Here is an 18656-nt window from a genome sequence, read left to right as displayed (position 1 = left end):
CATTGAGATTATTAGAGAACTTCAATTTATTTCTGATAATAAATGGAAACCTATTCAACGAGGGATTATTCTTACAACAACTACAGCTCTAAATTTGCGTGAAGAACTATTGTTATCTGGAAAATTACAATATCTCCTTACGGGACGCCTAACTTCTAGCTCTGTGGAAAATCTATTTTCTCAAGTCCGAGCTGGTGGTGATATTCATCCAAAGCCCCGTCAACTGCGTTATCGAATGAGGTTAGTTGCTGTAGCTCAGTATTTACGAGTTCCCACGTCTGCATCATATGAAGATGATGATGAACCATATTATTTAGAGTTCTTAAAACAAAAAAAAGATGAACTCCGTACTGCTGATGATGAAGCAAATAATACTATTGAAGTTCCTGATGGCTGCATTCTGTCGGAAATCCAGAGGTATGGGCTGTATTACCTTTCTGGTTGGGCGGTATTTGTTACAGCAAATGGTTGCGAAGTTTGTGAAACAGCAACTATTTTTTCTCTACCGTTGCCAAATGCGTGTTCAGCTTGGACAGATGCACTACACCGAGGTAATTTGAAGCACCCAACTGAGGCTGTTTATGAACTTTTGAAGACAGCCGAAGAAATATTTATTACCTATAGAAAAGGATTATTCCATCTGCAGAACGTCCATCAGGTTTTAATGCAAAGTATTAAGGTAGCTGCTGCTAATCATTTGTTGAACTTCCCGAAATGCCACAATATTTCTGATAAAGTTCTACAGAAATACATTTCCTTGCGGTTACACGTTTTGGCAAAAAATATCACAGTACAACCAGACAACCAAAATCTTGTTATCTTCAGTTCTCTAAGTGCGTATATGCGTAATTGAAATTAAAACATAATTATTTATTTCAACTATTTAATATTGTTGATTAAAATATACAAATATTTTAGCTTAATTATGCTACTTAAATATTTGTTCTATTATTTAAAAAATATACTGTTGAACTTTTTAATTATTTTGCAAAATATTCTTCTCATTTAACAGATAATTTCAATAATCATAATTAATAATTAATTTTTAGGAATAAAAGTAATTAGCCAATACTGTTATTTATTATTAAATTTAATTATTTAAAAATAAAAAAAAAAAAAATAACGATGGCCCGCAGGACGCGAACCCGAATCAGTTAATTGGCAAGCGGGTAAAAGCAACTCGCGCTAACGGCTGGTTATCGGAAAATAAATCAGAGGTAAATCATAAACTGCGCTTGAGAAAAACGAGTTTAACCCTTTAAATAAATAGTTTGGTTTATTTATTGGTATTGGGGTTGTTAAATTAACAATTACTACTAATTAATATTATTTGAGGGTGAAAATAATTTTTATCAATGCCAGTTTGTTATTTTCAATTTATTTATTATTTTCATAAGAGTTAGCATGAAAGTGCTTTAGGCATATACTAGTACTTCTGACACACTTGTGGCGGCGCGACAGCTTGACACATTTCCCATCATGCATTGCAGGATTGGAATACCTTCTTATATATTATCTTAGAAATTGATAGGAAGAAAAACTTTTACCGCTTTCACTTATCAGTGATGAATAAGAGTCGGAATTGAATTAATATACAGTTCATAAAAAAATATTCATCATCAGTAACAATTGTATTTTAAATTAAATTCTCACGCTTAAAAAATACCGTGCTTTATTGTTACAAATTGAAAATCATGAAACTTAATCGTCTTAAATTATTTCTGCTATTGTTATATTGCTCTAATATTCTATAAAAAGCATCATATTATAAAAAAAAAAAAAAAAAAAAAAACGCTTTAATGCACAAGCTTGATATCAAAATGAATTCTTGAGTCGAGATAATGATACAAAAAAATCCAATTAAAAAATTTTATTGTGGACGTCAATTAATCTGCAGTTTAAATGTACGGATATAATTACGGTGACATGATGCTCGAACGACTTCATTAATTGAGCTAATATTTTTTTATTATATCTGGATATATGGAAGACATCTGCTCAGTCTATTAAATATCCATTTTGTCATTTTTTTCAATTTATTAATAATTAACAATTGAAAAAAAAAATTTTAATTAAAGATAGCCTTAAGTTTCCGATAATTAACTTTTGTCATAAATTATAACTGGTTATTTCCATTATTGAATAGTTTTTATCATTTTTTTATGAACAATAATAAAATTTCTTTTGTTTAATTTCACTCAAATAAAACGAGATAAAATTTATTTTTTATTAAAAAATCAAATAAACACTATGAGGCACGCAGTTTTCATTTTTCCAATTCAATAATTCTTTTAAATATTTGATCAAAGTCGTTGAAAAGTATTTAAAAGCGGTGAATATTTAAATTTATTAACGTTATGATGATTTTGAATAAAATTGAAATTACCACAAAGAGTATGAAAACAGTTTAAGAGAAATGAATTAATCAAAAATTGAAATTCATCGGAGCACTTTTAACGTAATTGCACCAAAAGCTTGCAGGGCGTAAAAACTCAATTTGTTTTTATATAATTTAAACCTTGCGATGTGGGACCATAAAATGTTTACAGAAGAAAAATTTATTGCTGTATAAAATTTTAAATAGAGGATGTTCAAAACTATAAAACGCGCGCATTTACGCGGCTATAAAAATCCAGCAATTTCTATAATAATTTAATGTCAAATACACTAAAATTTCTATAAATTTTTTATCAGCAAAAAATCAAGAATTATTAATAGCTATAAAGTTATGACCACTTAAATGTGAAAACTTTGCTCGTAAACTGTAAAATAGAAAATAAAAGTTGATTTGATATTTACCAAATAAATAAATAAACAACACTTACATTCAACATTAAGATAGGCGGTAGCACTCTGGGGTTCCCCGATTCCATTAGTTACCTCGCAGAGGTAAAAACCAGAGTCGTCGGCACTCACTGGATTGATGACTAGACTTCCATCCATGCGGATAGATACTCGAGTGTCTAATGCAGATACCTCTGTAACAGGTGCTCCTTCTCGAAACCAACGAACGGTTACGTTCCCCGGGAGAGCTTTTGCTTCGCAAGAAAACTGCGCTTTTTCTCCTTCCAACTTCGTTTGATTCGTCGGCGGAACTATTATTATTGCTCCTCCTGTAATTTTTTTTGTTAATATAATGTATTGCAGTATAATATCATTTAATTCAGTAGCGAGTATAATTTAATAGGATTAAGTGAGGTATCAGCTTAAAGTAGTTCACTCGCGGATCCAATTTTTTTATTAATTCTATTAAAGTTATTGGTATCGATGTTCTCTAAATTCGATTTGTAAAGAATTGACTGTTCCATGCGATGAAAAAAGATTAAGTTCATTGAAGAACTTTCATGTAATTAGTAATCGATATTTGAAATGAGTAATCTTTACTGATCTAAAACTAGAGCCAAATTTGCTTAATTGTTAAGATGGATTGTTTTTCCTTAACAATTAAATAAGCTCTGTAAAGCATGCACTTTTGAATTTTCCAAATCTTTTTACAATAATCTTCACTCTTTTTTTCTTCATATTTCTTAATTGTAGTAAAACAAATTTTATCGACAGTAAATAGTTCCACTTTAATAGATAGTTGGCGAGAAGTAGTCCAAAGTTTTCTTAGACAGAGCGGAATACATAGAATATTTAAGTGCCATTAAATAGTTAAGTTCAATACTTCTTCCACTTGATACATTTTCGAACATTTAACCCCTAGTGGTCATTATGGGTCTAGATGACCCGAGGCAATTTTTGAGTTGCTCTTGCTTCGAAGATATCATTCAAAATGGTATCTGTGGTACCATCTATTATTGTTTGAAGATTTTTTGAGATTCATGGAAATTTACGATTTCAATTGTACAAATCAATATACTTTTTTAAAAGCTCGACATAACACCACTTTTTTTTTAAAGTATGCGATATCCGGAGTAGAACCTTGGAGGTAATTTTCATTTATCTTAAAAAATGAAGTTTTGAGTAAAAAAAGTCAAATTTTTCGAAATTTGACTTTCTCGCATTTTTTTTTTTAATTAAACAATTAAAAAAAAATTAAAAAACGATTGAGTTATTCAATGGAAGTGTTAAGAATTACTTTCATGTACAGCTCGAGTGAAAATATTGAAAAGAACGCAAGTAGCAACAAATTTTTCCGTGCATGGGGTCAACTAGACCCAGTATGACCATTACGTTATTTTTAAGAAGTGTGAACACTACGGGTTAACACGTCGATTTAAGGAGGAAATTTATAAATTTTATTGTCATCTACTTTTAACAATATTATTATGCCTAAATAATTTGAATTTTAAGAAAAATCCTCAGGTCATCTGATTAAAGTTTTTATTTCTTTTGAAGTTAACATTTAATTTTAAAACTGAAATAAAGAATTGAATTGCGAGAAAACAGTGCAAGAAGAATAATAACACTAAGAATAATATATATTTTACTTAAATTTCAATTCATTAAATATTAGAAATTATAATTACTTAATTCAATCTATATTATTCTTAAATCAAAAAATCCTTTTACTATGAAGAGAATTTTTCTTTAAATATAACATTTTTTTCTCTGAGTAGATGAATATTGTATTAAATTAACGCAAGCTATCAATTATACTTATTTTAACAATGTTTTATTTGTGTTACCTATTTTTAGCCACATGATGATAAACGTGTATGTTTGTATATATCAAAAGTTTATGTTGAATACAATCTCCGATAAAAATAAAAAATTTTCGCTAGTCAACCTTCTAACTTTGGATTTCTATGCTTGTTATTATGACACTATACTTCCAGCTACGAATGTCACGAGTGAACTGCCCTATTAACCATAAAAAAAATTTAATCCCAACGTAGTTCAAACAAAAATAAAAAAGTAAAACTCGGAAACGTAACTCGTTATTCTGACGAATGTGTTACCATTACGGAATAGCAATAACCATCGCGAAACTTTGATAAATAGTTTTGCTTACAGTAATAAGCGTAATTACGCTTTCAAATTAGTAACTCGTGTTAACGATATTGAAGCCAACGAAAATAAAAATTTTATAGATAATGGTAGATTAGTTTATTATTATTTCTATTGTTATTTACAATTGACATATCTTAAGTTTATAATAAATGAGTGTATTTACCAGCAATTACTACACGAGCAGAGTGACTAATTTGGCCCTCTCCATTTCTAGCGATACACGTATAGTCACCAATATCATCATTTTTTATTGATGCAATCCGTAGCTCTGTACCCTCATTAAAAATTCCAATGGTACTTGAAGTCGCTACTGGATTGGCGTCCTTGTACCAAACTATTTCCGGTGTCGGTGTGCCCTCTGCTTGGCAATTTAATATAATTGCATCGCCTAGATTAACGTAGATCATCTCTTCGGGAGTCATCGTGAATCTTGGTGGTGCTAGAATAATATAATTTATCAAGCTTTTGGATTCATTCACAGACAATCTGTTTATTTTATTCAATTAATTATTTAAAACGAAATTCATATTAAATATTTAATGATCAATTTTTAATAAAAAAGTTTTCTTGAACTATTTTTCATAAAAAGAAATGAATAAACATGGTAGCAAATTTTATTAAAGAATTGGATTGTAAAATACTATAATCAAGTGAAATTTTTTTGGGATTTTGAAGTGAGTTTATGTAAATATTATAATTATTTGTGAATCCATGTAAACAAAATAAATATATGTACTATCCAACATTTTTTATGTAACGACTGTTTCAAATGTTCAATAGAAAAATTCAATATTGAAACGACAACAAAAATAAAAACAAAATATGGATTTATTCTACATTTAAATTTTTGATAAAAATCCTAGTCAAAATTATTGAGTACAAGATTAAAATTTTTATTCTAAGGCTGAAGAAAATATTTCCTCAGCCAAAAATTTTTTTTCTTTAAAAAAATAAATCAGCAATAAGAAGATGGATGATTCTCTGTCAGGACGTCTTAAATCTATACAAAATTGTCCGACCAAATTATTTTTGATTTTATTAGAAAAAAAATTAATAAGGGCTACAAAACTATCAGCTTAATAATAATAAATAAACAGCCAATTTTATTTTTGTTTTTTCGATATTTATGTATCTTTTGCCCAGAGTTGCAAATAATGAATTAAATTTCTTAATGCATTAGCATTTTCATTGCTCATTAAATTTAATTTATTAATGAAAAATATTTTCATTAAGGATTAAATCTAGTTTTTAAATGGAAATAATTTTCGTTGACCACTAAATTTAATTCTTTAATGAAAAATATTTTCATTAATCATTAATTTTAATTTTATAATTATAAATATTTTCACTACCCATTAAAAGTTATTTTTTAATGGTGAATTTTCCCATTGATCATTCGATTTAATTTTAATCAAAGTATTGTTATTCATAATTGAATGTAATAGTGTTTGGACTCCCTGTCTCGAGCGCATCACCATTTTTTTTACTCGAAACAATTTTATTTAAGAATAAGGAAAATTCGGATTAAGATGTACTGATTATTAAAACGATGTAATATAAAAAGATAAATTTATATATCCAATTAGTTAATATTAATTTTGAATGAAATTATTAAAAAAAAAAACATTTGACAGCAAATCGACTTTAGCCCTAAAGCGTTCGAATTTTGTTTACTTGCTCCATTATTTCTTTATTATTCACATTTTCTAAAATATGAGCTCTACTGATGTTGTGCTGATCGAGATCTTTCATCTGAGTATACACATGCATTTTTGATATATGTCCTATATATCTACTTGATATATGTACTTATATGTCATATATATCAAATATATCAATAATGCATGTGGGTACTCTTAGGAAAGGTCTCGATGAGTATAATTTTAGGATAAACTTATATTTTTGAAAATGTCAATAATAAAGAAGTGTGCTTGTTTCTTCTTAACTATTGACATTTTTAAAGATATAACTTCATCCTGATGTTATACTCATCGAGACCTTTCATTTGAGTACCCACATGCATTTATATATATATATACAGAGTGTCCCAGAAGTAACGGACGCCATTGTAGCATCTGATAAAAAAAATAATTCTGAGACGAAAAGTCCTTAGCCATTTTTTAATCAGACGCACAGATAATTAATTATTAATTAAAATAATGTCCTTTTATGCGTTAGAGAGAGAGCACCAGTGTCCAGTCACGTGCGTTCCAAACGAAGACGCTTGCACGTGTGAATGTGTAAGTAAATGTGTGTGAATACGTTAGCTATAGTAGCTAGTTAGTCATACAGTTAGTTGTGTCTTTGTTTGCCACATACTTTACTGGACACTGACGCTCTCTCTCTCTCTCTCTCTCTAACACATAAAGCGACGTTACTTTAATTAATAATTAATTATCTATGAGTCTAATTAAAAAATGGCTAAGGACTTTTCATCTCAGAATTCTTTTTTTCATCAGATGCTACAATGGCGTCCGATACTTCTGGGACAACCTGTGTATATATATATATATATATATATATATATATACTGCAGTATATATATATATATATATATATATATATATAACATATATAAATATATGAATATATAACATATATAAATATATGAAAAATTGATGTGGGTACTCAAATGAAAGGTCTCGATGAGTGTAACTCCAGGATGAGCTTATATCGTAAAAAATATCATAAGTAGACAAAATACGACGTCATTTCTTAATTATTGAAATTTTTAAGATATAAGCTCATCCCGATGTTACACTCATCAAGAGCTTTCATTTGAGTACCCACATGCATTTTTATATATTTTTCATATATACATATATATATATATATATATATATATATATATATATATATATATATATATATATATATATATATATAACATATATAAATATATGAAAAAATGATGTGGGTACTCAAATGAAAGCTCTTGATGAGTGTAATGTCGGAGTGAGCTTATATATTTAAGAATATCAATATTTAAGAAAGTACAGTGCAATTTAACCAAAGTCGATATGTAATTAAGCAAATTTTATTTATTTGTAGTTGACAATTCTCGGCGTTCACATAGTGACTGCAGGTTGCTAGTGTTTTATATTTTTCAACAACGATGTCTACCGAACCAATTAACCGATTTCGACGTTCTTCATTGCAATCGACGCCGATAATCAAAAGCTATAAATCAAATTACGACTACAATAACAATCCGACATTAATCGAATAAATTATTTCAAAAAAATACTTTTTTTGAATTCTTTCAAAAATTTTTTCGAAGATTTTCGAAAATCAGGGTACAACTACTAACTTCCCGATTTTTTGAAAATCATTGATTTTCATAGCGGAAAGTTGAAAAATAGTTCGATTAACGATTAAATTTAATATCTAATTTTGAAAATTTCCATTAATCATTAAAAAAATTTTTTAATTTTATATATATATCTATTAATCATTAAAAAAAATTTTTAATTTTATATATTTCCATTAATCATTAAATTTAATATTTTAATTTAAATGATTTTTACTAATCATTAAAAAAATCTTTTTAATGATAAATATTTCCATTCACAATTAAATTAAATTTTTTAGTGGAAAATTTTTTCATTAGAGAATTGAATTTAATGAGTTAATGAAAATATTTTTCATTAAAATTTTCACAACTCTGGCAAAAGTTTTGCCACATAACATGACAGGGGACTGTTTTTTTTTTTTATTAAATTGAGAAAAATCAAGCAAACTATTTCAATGCATTCAACTTTTCAAGTTCTCAATGAATATTTACATTAATTAGAATAATATTAAGACTTATGAATCCAATTTTATAAATAAATTATAAATAAAAATAGTTGCCAGGGGACTGAGTTTCTCGTGGCCCAGATACATATTTCCAGCACAAACGGTGTTTTGACACTAAATAAAATGGCGATAAAGCGCTAACAGCCCTATGGTTATTAACTCAAGGCTAGTTAGGTCCTTATAAACCTTACAGAAGGTAAAATAACACACTGGATTTTTTTTTGGCTTTAAATTTCTGACAGGGGACTGTTCTTAAAACGCCTGGGACAAACTTTGGTTTAATGAATCTAATGAAACAAATTAATTTTCGGTACTTTTTATTGAAGAAGATTGATAGTTAAATAATTAAGTTTATAAACATTATGGACAAAATTATATATTACGGACGAATAACTTAAAATTTAATCTTAAAGTTTTAATTTTGGGAAAGGTACAGCCCTGGGGACTGTTATTTCGATGATTTACGAATTTATAGCAAAAAAACCAAAATTTATTTCATTTTAGTTTTCAATGCTCCGAAAAGAAATGTTTTTTTACTTTCGTAATGAACTTTTTTTAGTCGCAAAATAACAATTTTTTCAATAAAAAAAAATGCCTGGGACAGCAAAAAACATCCTTACAGAGAATCACCCAGATATTTTGAGAAAATTAAACACTTGATTCTTTAAATTTCTTCAAGCGATATTTTGTTTTAATTTTTTTTTTTTTTTATAATAATTTATTTATTTATTAAAAAAAATCCTAAAAATTCTCAGATGTCTCTTAATTTCGATATAATAATAATAATAATAATAATAATAATAATAATAATAATAATAATAACGATAATAATAAAAAAATATGAATTTACCATGAACATCCAAATGAAACCAAGTTCCATTTTTGGGACTGTTGGGCGACCTATTGAGGAAGACAACCTTACACTCGTACCATCCTTGATCATTTTCTTGTATATTGGTGAGGTTGAGACTTGCGGATCCGTAAGGTGAGTTTGGACTGACCCTAGAGACTCGTCCTTCATAGCCCTCTCCACTGTGGGTTGGATACGACTCGTACCAAATATATATTGGTATTTCCTGCCCCTTGCACCAACATCAACAGGCATCATAAACGAGAGATCGTGACAATTCGTGTCAGTCAAGCTGGCGCAAGTGAATCAAGTACACGCCTATTATTATGTACATACACTCATCATTTTCATATTTTATTTGTGACTTTGACTGTGCGTTAAGTACATAAATGTATTAATCTAACCACACAATTGTCATTTGTTTATAACCGTACACTTGCGCCAGCTTGCTATTTAATAATAAGAGTAATAATGAACAAATGGATGCAGCATGACAAAGGTGTGACTTCCGATTAATTGTCTGTTCTACCGGAAATCATCTACCCGCAATGAAAGCGTGTGTCAGTGGCCATCCAGACGAAAAAATCAATAACAATTCGCATGCCTCTGTATATTTAGTCATAGTAGTTTCATGATACACCTATCAAATGTCCTAACGTTATTCATTTCACTTCATTTTATTCTAGTAAAATATATTTTATAGGCTAGTATCTGACGTTATTTATTTCTATTGTCAAAAATAATTTAATGAAAATTTATTAACATCAATAACTTATTAAAAGAAGAAAAATTAACACAAATTCGAAAATTTGAATGCTTGGAGTATAAATAATCAAATAAATCGTGACGTAAGTTGTAATTGAAATGTTTTGCGGCATTTTCCTTGTTAAGCTGTGCGTGATCAGCTGACATGCGCGTAAAAAATTTAACAATTTGTATTGAAGAAATATGAGAAGTAATTTTATTAATTTAAAAAAAATTTGACAATTATGAGCTTCCATCCAATTAATTTTCGCGCAAAAAATATTTTTATAAAATGCTCATATAAAAAAATGCATTTTATTAGATGATGTCTAAAAAATAAGATTTTTAAAGAGAAGTTAAAAGTAATCGGATTTTTATTGACATCAGTTTCAGTTCATTTTTTTCTATATTTAATATCATTAAACAACACGGAATTATAAAGCTATTTTCAATATCGTTCGTCTTTATGATAAAACAGATTTAATAAGAACACAAATAAAATAGTCAACTGCAACGTAAAATCAATTTCTGAAACTGTGAAGGTTAAGACATTTGGTGGTTGTATCGTCGATATATTTTTATCGTTACTGTTACTATGTAAATAAATGGATATATAGCAGCATACTAAAGGCTACTTGGAATGACAATGAAATATAAACATGCGATGTTTTAGAGAATATACAATAATGTAGATAAATATGAGAGAGTTTGTTTTGTTAAGCGGTTTATTAGATAACAAAACTTACTTTAATTAAATTTAATTAATACGTTAATTTGATTGCGGCATATAATAATTAACGCTATTATAGTTCTGGGTTTTAATTAATACGAGTGTTTCAATGGATTGATTAATGCTAACTGTGGTTTTTTATTCAATCTTTTACTGCATAGCATAAAGTGGTTAGAGTATTGATTTGTATTATTAGCATACTAGCGACTCTTCAAACTTTTTTTAATCGAAAGCCTTTTTAATTTCAATTGTTTTATAAGTTTTATTATTATTATGATCATTATTATTATTTTTATTCATAACATCCATGTAGCGAGAAATGTAGAACTTGTTTAAATAAGTTTTTCTAACGCAACTTTAGAACATTAAGTGAAAGCTCTTACGTAATAGTCAACCTTAGTACTTGATTTCAATGTCATTAAACGTGTAATTATCAATTATCCGGTACATTTAACTGCAGATAATTGTTACTGTCACTAACCGTCGGTCAATCAACTAATTGCATACATTCAATGACAGAAATTTAATGTTAAAGCTCACAATTGTGCAATAACATACTATGAATCAATTATGTTCAATATATATCATTATTAATATCGAATACAAATGAAGATATATTATATAGGCTTTCATGTATTAATAAAGTATTATATCAGTTATGAAAAAAAACTGCTTTTGTCTTTACAAGCTAATTAATTATAATACTTTTATACAATTACGCATAGAATAGGGGAAGAATACCGCCACAAGCATAGTGTAGACAATGAAAAAAATTCTACCTTAATAGCGGAACATATGCATTTATTATTTAATTAATTTCCCCCCTTCCTCTGATATTCAATTAAAAATTCAATTATTGGAATATGTAAGTCATATTCACATTGTTTTTAATCACTATAGCCAAATCCAAAAACAAAGATGTGTCTTTCTCCGAACAAAACTTCGTTTTACACCCTTCTAAGAGTTTTCATTCATTGATTCGCGAGTTCATTTTTTAAATTAAGAAAGACTACTTCGAAAAGAATCATGAAAAAATTTTCGTGAAAAAATTCATTCGACTTTAAAATTAAAATTATAAAATTTTAATTATTTAAATCTTAAGCAAAAATGAGTTGCGATGTAAAATGTCAAAGCAAACGCAATTTTCTTTAAAAAACAATTGATCTTCGTAAATTATTGAGTTTTTTTTTGTAAATAACAAAATTTTAAATGTTCGAGACCTTATTATATCGAAACGGCTTATCTGAGGAAAATTTTTAATTTATGATGAGAAAAAAAATCAAAAATGATAATAGGACCTCTTAGTATTGTAATATTAAGGGATCAAACTTTTACAATATATTTTTCCGTCACCCCGAATAATAATTTAGGTACATGAAAAAAAAAAAAAAAAAAAAAATAGTTCATTTTTTTGGCCTAGTCTAATGGCCACATATGACCATTTTTCACAGGTAGTGAAATTTTTAAAATATTTACTTGAATAAAATAATTCCCCATAATCTAAAATCTAAAGTACTTTCCGAAGGACATTCCATCTAATGGGGGAGTTTCGTGTCTCTGAATAATTAATAGTCTTTCATGACATCTCTATAGATCGCAACGGCATAAAACAATTACTATCACGGAGACAGCCTTGAGGAGAAAACATGTTTTAAATTTAGATAAATAAACCACAATAGTTTATAACAGTCAGGTATACTAAATGTTTTATCAAAATGATCGAATGTTCAATATATTGCAGCTATCTCTACTGTTTCATATAAATTCTATTTGTAGTGTGGCCTAGTTGCTACGATCGAATTCAATATTAATCGGTCCTGGCGCTTTCTAAGCTCAATATGTATTACTTACTCTTACTATACCTATCTCACTCTCACTCGCACCCTGTTCAATTTATCCCTTATCAATTTCGATTCTTTCTCCCTCGCTCACCCAGATATCGTGTCAGCTGCGTTATAATTTCATCAATAACGGAAATAACATTCCCGGCTTCGGTACGAGATTATACGTTGTTGTAATATAACCTATATATCTATTATATAATAGAACAACATAAGTACCCAGATACTAATCAGTACACACCGTTCTGCATTTACAAGTTTATCAGGATGTTAATATCGTTTGCAATATCTGAAATACAAATGTCGTGCAAGAGAATTTCTATTTATTTTACGGATAATATATATGTATATATATACATATATACATATTTTTTTTTTTTTCAACAATGCTTTAATAGCCCTTTTCTATCTATTATTACAGCACATCGACGACTAAATATAGACAGAGACAGCATTAAGTAAGTCGACTTTTGATTTAGGTCAGATGGTACGTTGGAGTCTGTCAGGCGTGCTACTCTCGTTGAGCGAATTTTTATAATTTATAATTCATCCCCTAACGACTCGGTGTGGGCTTGGCAGCAGACTCATACCACCCACAGAATAGAAAAACTTTATTGTCCTGCCCTCAATGTAATTCCAGTAAACTCGCGCTGATTATATTTTTAAATACCACCCTCATTTTAATCATCCTCTATGGCTTAATGATAATAAAAATGCATATTTTGTTCTTTAAAACTACACAAGTATTTTACAAAAAATACTTTTACTGAAAAATTTAAACTTTGTGTATAACATTTTTAAGCAGAATTTAAGAGTTCAATAAATTTATTCCATACTAAGGTATAAATCAGGAGTTTTTAATCTTTTTTCCGTTGGAATTTATTAACTACACTTTAAAGCGAAGTAAACTTTTTTATAACGTGCTAAGTGTACTCAGTAATAATCATTACGCAATATTTCGTCTGTTAACCAGAGCAAACATCATTAAGCCCAAATTTATATTTCAAATGACCAATTCTTATAAATATCTATCATAATGTCAAACATAAACACATCAAGGTTGAATGAAAGTTGAAATTTAAAAAATTTAGTTGAGATAATTTCAATAACACCATTAACCCAAAATAATCATAAAACAACAATAAGTAATAAATCGACGATCTAATTAGCAATTGGTCTAACTCCTTATTTTTGAGAGGGTGATTTTTTAATATTTTGATGTAGTAATAGTCCAATTATAAATTATTTGAATGATCCTAACCAAAATATTATACCTCTATCAAATATTAAATGGTTTTTCAAAGTGATAATAAATTTCGAACTAATTGTATTTTTGTACAAATGGAAGATTCTCTAAAATGGAGTTGGACAATTAGAACGTCGAAATTATTCTTGAAAATTAAAAAATAATAACCAAATGAATATCTAAAGTTTTTATTTGTTGTTAATGAAATTAGTTAATTATTTTATCGAAAAAATAAATTAAAAGTCTATATCACTAAACAAGTATTTAGACTTTGTAAGTACATATAATTTTTGAAAATTTTGTTCGTAATTGAAAAAACACAAATTCCTGAGAGGTGAATAAGGTTTGACAAAACCATAATAAAATTTTTTCGATAAAATAATAATTAATTTTGACATTTAATTTTAATAATTAGTTAAAGTCACTCAACTTGAATCGTTTTAATTTAAAATGCCTGACTACAAAATTGTATCGACATACTGATATTAGAAAAATAAAACCTGATGTTTGAACCATCACTAAGATATTTTCAAGTGATGAAAAAAATAAAAAATATACAGAAAAAAAAATTTACTTGAATCAAGTAAATACCCGGGTCGAAAAATTTAAACTGATTTTAAGCTAAATGATCTGCATTTGAACTTATTGATCTGTATTTGATCTTTTAAAAACATTTTCATCTGTATTTGATCTACTATTGAAATTATTTTTGATCTGTTTTAAATCTAAATAACTTTTTAGTAAAATAATTGAGAAACTATGAATATTTTATGCTGTTTCTAATCTAATGAGATTAAAAAGTTTTAAAAGTTTGATCGGTTTTTAGTCTAGTTAATTTATAGATGGACTTTATGTATTGTTTTCAAATTCAATATGAAATCTTATACTGTTTTTGTTCTACAATTTTCACTCTAAATGTTCGAAGGCCAAAAGTCGACTAAGATAGTGACTTATAATTTTTTGGACTCAAAAGTATCTCATTAAAAATTATAAGTCGCATTTATTTGAAAAAATAAATTAATTTAAAATATATTCATGCGCTTTCTTGTTTTATGAACTGAACGTCGATTATAACCTTACATCTGTCATATTTATTTGTCATAGCTTAACATTTCATGGATTATAAAAGTTTTGTAACTGCGAATATTAGTTGCAGTGGCTGCGTTCAGGTTTACTAAGTTCTGAGTAGGGCTGACTTTGTCTACCAAAAAATTAATATTTAGACACACTTAAATAAATATACCTTGCATTGTTTTATTATAGATTTTTTTAAAAAACAATATAGTTACTTTGAGTTGTTGCTACAAGATATGCTAAGATCTGTCAAGAACTTAGTAAACTTGAACGCGGCCAGTGATAACTAATAAATTTGTATTAACATAGTATATAAAATAGTTCTTATCGTTTGATTATGGATCTAAATCTAGAGTTTTCTAATTATCGATATTAAACACAATGTGAATACATCGACAAGATTAAAATGTTGACAAGATGACAAGATTAATATTAAATTTTATACTTTCACGCATCATTTAATGAGCGGTATTCACTATTTGGTAGTGAAAATAATACCGTTTGGTATACATTGCACTACGAAATAGGGAATAGTCACTATTTCAATTTCAGAGAATGAAAAGCTGTGCCCTGTAGAGGATCTTCGAGGACATGAAAAAAATAATAATAAATAAATATATTATTATTATTATGTTTATTATTATTATTATCTAATTCGTAAAAGGTCTGTTTTTGATCTACAGGCGATCAAAAACCGACTAAAAATTATGGAACGTTTTGGTCTGTTTTTGACCTTGATGCGATCAAAACCAGTTAAATGATTGTGACAAAAAAAGTCTGATTTTGGTCTTGAAACAATAGAAAACAATTTTATTATAACATCAAAAATGATCTGAAATTGGTCTGAATTGGGAATAGTACGGGCAAAAACAGATTAAATTCTTATATAAAATAGATACACATAATAAAATTAAATTGAATGAAAAATGTTAAAAATTTTTATTAATCATAAAACAGACTAAATTTTTTGACCCGGGTAATTTTGAAGAATTTCATCTTCTTGATTTGAGTAGAAAAATTCTTGAACTAAGAAATTTTTCTTGGTTTAAGTAAATTTTATTTAATTCAAGAATTTTTCGTCTTGATTCAATACAATGACACTCTTCAAAATTATTTTCTTGGTTCAAGAATTTTTCTATTGATTTTTTTTTTTTTTTCCAGTGTAGTAATTTTTTGAATTCTAATTTTAAACGTAAGTGGTATAATTTCTGTATGTCTCTAGCAATACATATTTATTGCACGAAAGTTACGAAAAATTTCTTCTGAGAATTGCTTAAATGATAGTTGTAGGTATTGAAAAATTAAAAAAGTAATATCGACAATAATAATAACAACAAGTAGGCTTTAAAAGTAAATGATAAATAGAGTATGAGAATGGCGAAATGGTGGTGCGAACGGTGCACTGTTCTGTGCTGGTGGTATCGATTGCCCGTTAGCCGGTTAACCTATAGTTATGTGGCTTAAAAATAGGACAGGAGCACCTCTCTACTTCATGTAGAGTATTTAAGTTGCAGGTGGTGGTTCCGATGACGTTGGAACCGCGTAAACATGAACTAAGTGCACCGTATCCACCGCAGTAGAGTACAAAAAAACTCTGTGTGTATAAGAGAGTAGAAAGTATTAAAAATATAATGTGTGAGAGCTAAGTATTTTGCGGATGAGCGTGACCGTGCGGTTAAAGGGATGCACTACATTATACAATTCACATGTATATATATGATTTATAATCATATGATATATTATAAAAAATTCCAACGGAAGTCTTTAAGCACTTTCAAGTATGTGTCAGGGTTGCTGGCTCTCGATGACACTCCATGCGGATAAAATATATACCCCAGCCAATGAGCAAAAAAATAAAGTTGAAAAGTGCATCAGTCGAGATGATATGAAGAGAAGAGTTGGAAGACTGCTATAGGAGCCACTCGACCTCCTTATATTATCAAAGTCTAGTATCAACACCAAAACTCGTTATCCCCTGTTAATTGGCTGAGGTGCTTTATTATTTTATTATTTTACAAAATACAACCGCTTCAGACACACCTGCTTCAAAGTTTTTTTTTTAGAGTGGCACTTAACGTTTTTTGTCTCTTCACAGCCAAAATATTGTTTTTTTTATGAGAACATTTTTTTTTGTTAGACGTATGCATGCAAACTATATCAATTATCATTTGCCGTATATTTTATTGATAATTTAAAAATCGGGTTTTTTTTTTTTTTTCGGTAAAATTATCGGTATAACAATACAATTTTTCAACATTAATTTTTTTAGTAAGGCATGTCAAATAAAAGCAACTCGCGTGAGTGATTTTAATGAATTATTAAGATTAATAATCAGAATTGATTATTATTTATTCAAAAGAATTTTAATTTAGTTTTTTAAAACTTTATTCACCTGTCATGAATTTATTTTTTTTTAAATTACCAACAAATTTTTAAAAAAATTATTTTAACCAACTAGTAAAAATTTCAGACAGTCACTTTGTTATACTTAATGGAAAATATTAAGGTTGAATTTTCGAAGAACAAAACAATAGCTATTGTATTAGTATTTTTTTTTAATATTATGATTCAAAATTTGTAAAAATAGATCTGATCATGACAGTATTCTCTATACGTTAAGAAAAAATTCGTCTTATTTAGAATTGTAGTTAATTACTTTTAACCGAACAAAGACTAAAAACTCAGTTTTAATATTTAAAAAAAGAAGACAATCTCTTTACTATCATTTCAAACACTCTATTCAATATAATTTGATTTCTACACATTATTTTCTTCTTTTTAAAAATGCTTTTTTGTTTATTGCAGTTTTATGATCATTTTGGTTCAATGATGTTATTTAAATATTTCGAATTTAATTTATATAAACACCCAATTTTCATTTAACCTTGATGTGTTCATGTTTGATATTATTATATATATATTTATCAAGATTTATTATTTTTAATTTTAAATTTAGACTTAATGATGTTTGCTCTAGTTAGCAAATTAAATTTGCCTCATATATATCATTGCGATTGATCAGCTGTGATTTTTGAACTTTGACACAAAATTTCATAACTTGCTTTTTTATTTTTTGAATTCGATATTATATCAGAAAGGTTACACAGTATTTATGAAAAAAAATATCCAACACTATTCTAAAAATTCGAGATATAATGAGCTTTAAATTCCATCGTCAATTTTTGTTCAAATAAAAAAATTTTCTCGAAACTCACCAAAAAATCTCAAGCAACAATTTTACAAAATTTCATATCCTCTGATATGTTTAATACTGTCGCAAAAACATTCCGATATCAAAATCCACATGACTTTGATCAGCTGTTACATTCACATGCATCCGATTATTTTTTTAATTTCATAGAGTACTCCAATTAAACAGTCTAGTTGGCATATTCGTTGGAAATTAATTGCAACAGC

The 18656-nt window shown here is 27.8% G+C and overlaps 1 protein-coding gene across 19 annotated transcripts in view; it reads right to left on the bottom strand.

The window, feature by feature from the left end:
- LOC123270923 (protein turtle-like) overlaps positions 1–18656 on the bottom strand; it is a 190642-nt gene that overhangs the window by 43298 nt on the left and 128688 nt on the right. For 14 of the 19 annotated variants that reach the window (XM_044737092.1, XM_044737088.1, XM_044737097.1 and 11 more), the window contains 3 exons: positions 9605–9836; positions 5120–5395; positions 2826–3113 (listed from right to left, as the gene is read on the bottom strand). In XM_044737092.1, coding sequence (XP_044593027.1) covers positions 2826–3113; positions 5120–5395; positions 9605–9836 — 796 coding nt within the window. The remainder of the gene's footprint in view (positions 1–2825; positions 3114–5119; positions 5396–9604; positions 9837–18656) is intronic. The other 5 variants (XM_044737096.1, XM_044737094.1, XM_044737098.1 and 2 more) reach the window with 1 other exon arrangement.

The sequence above is a fragment of the Cotesia glomerata genome, linkage group LG8 (assembly GCF_020080835.1).
Source record: "Cotesia glomerata isolate CgM1 linkage group LG8, MPM_Cglom_v2.3, whole genome shotgun sequence".
Taxonomy (NCBI): domain Eukaryota; kingdom Metazoa; phylum Arthropoda; class Insecta; order Hymenoptera; family Braconidae; genus Cotesia; species Cotesia glomerata.
The sequence above is the reverse complement of the archived record's forward strand: the minus strand, read 5'-3'. Positions and strand labels throughout refer to the sequence as shown.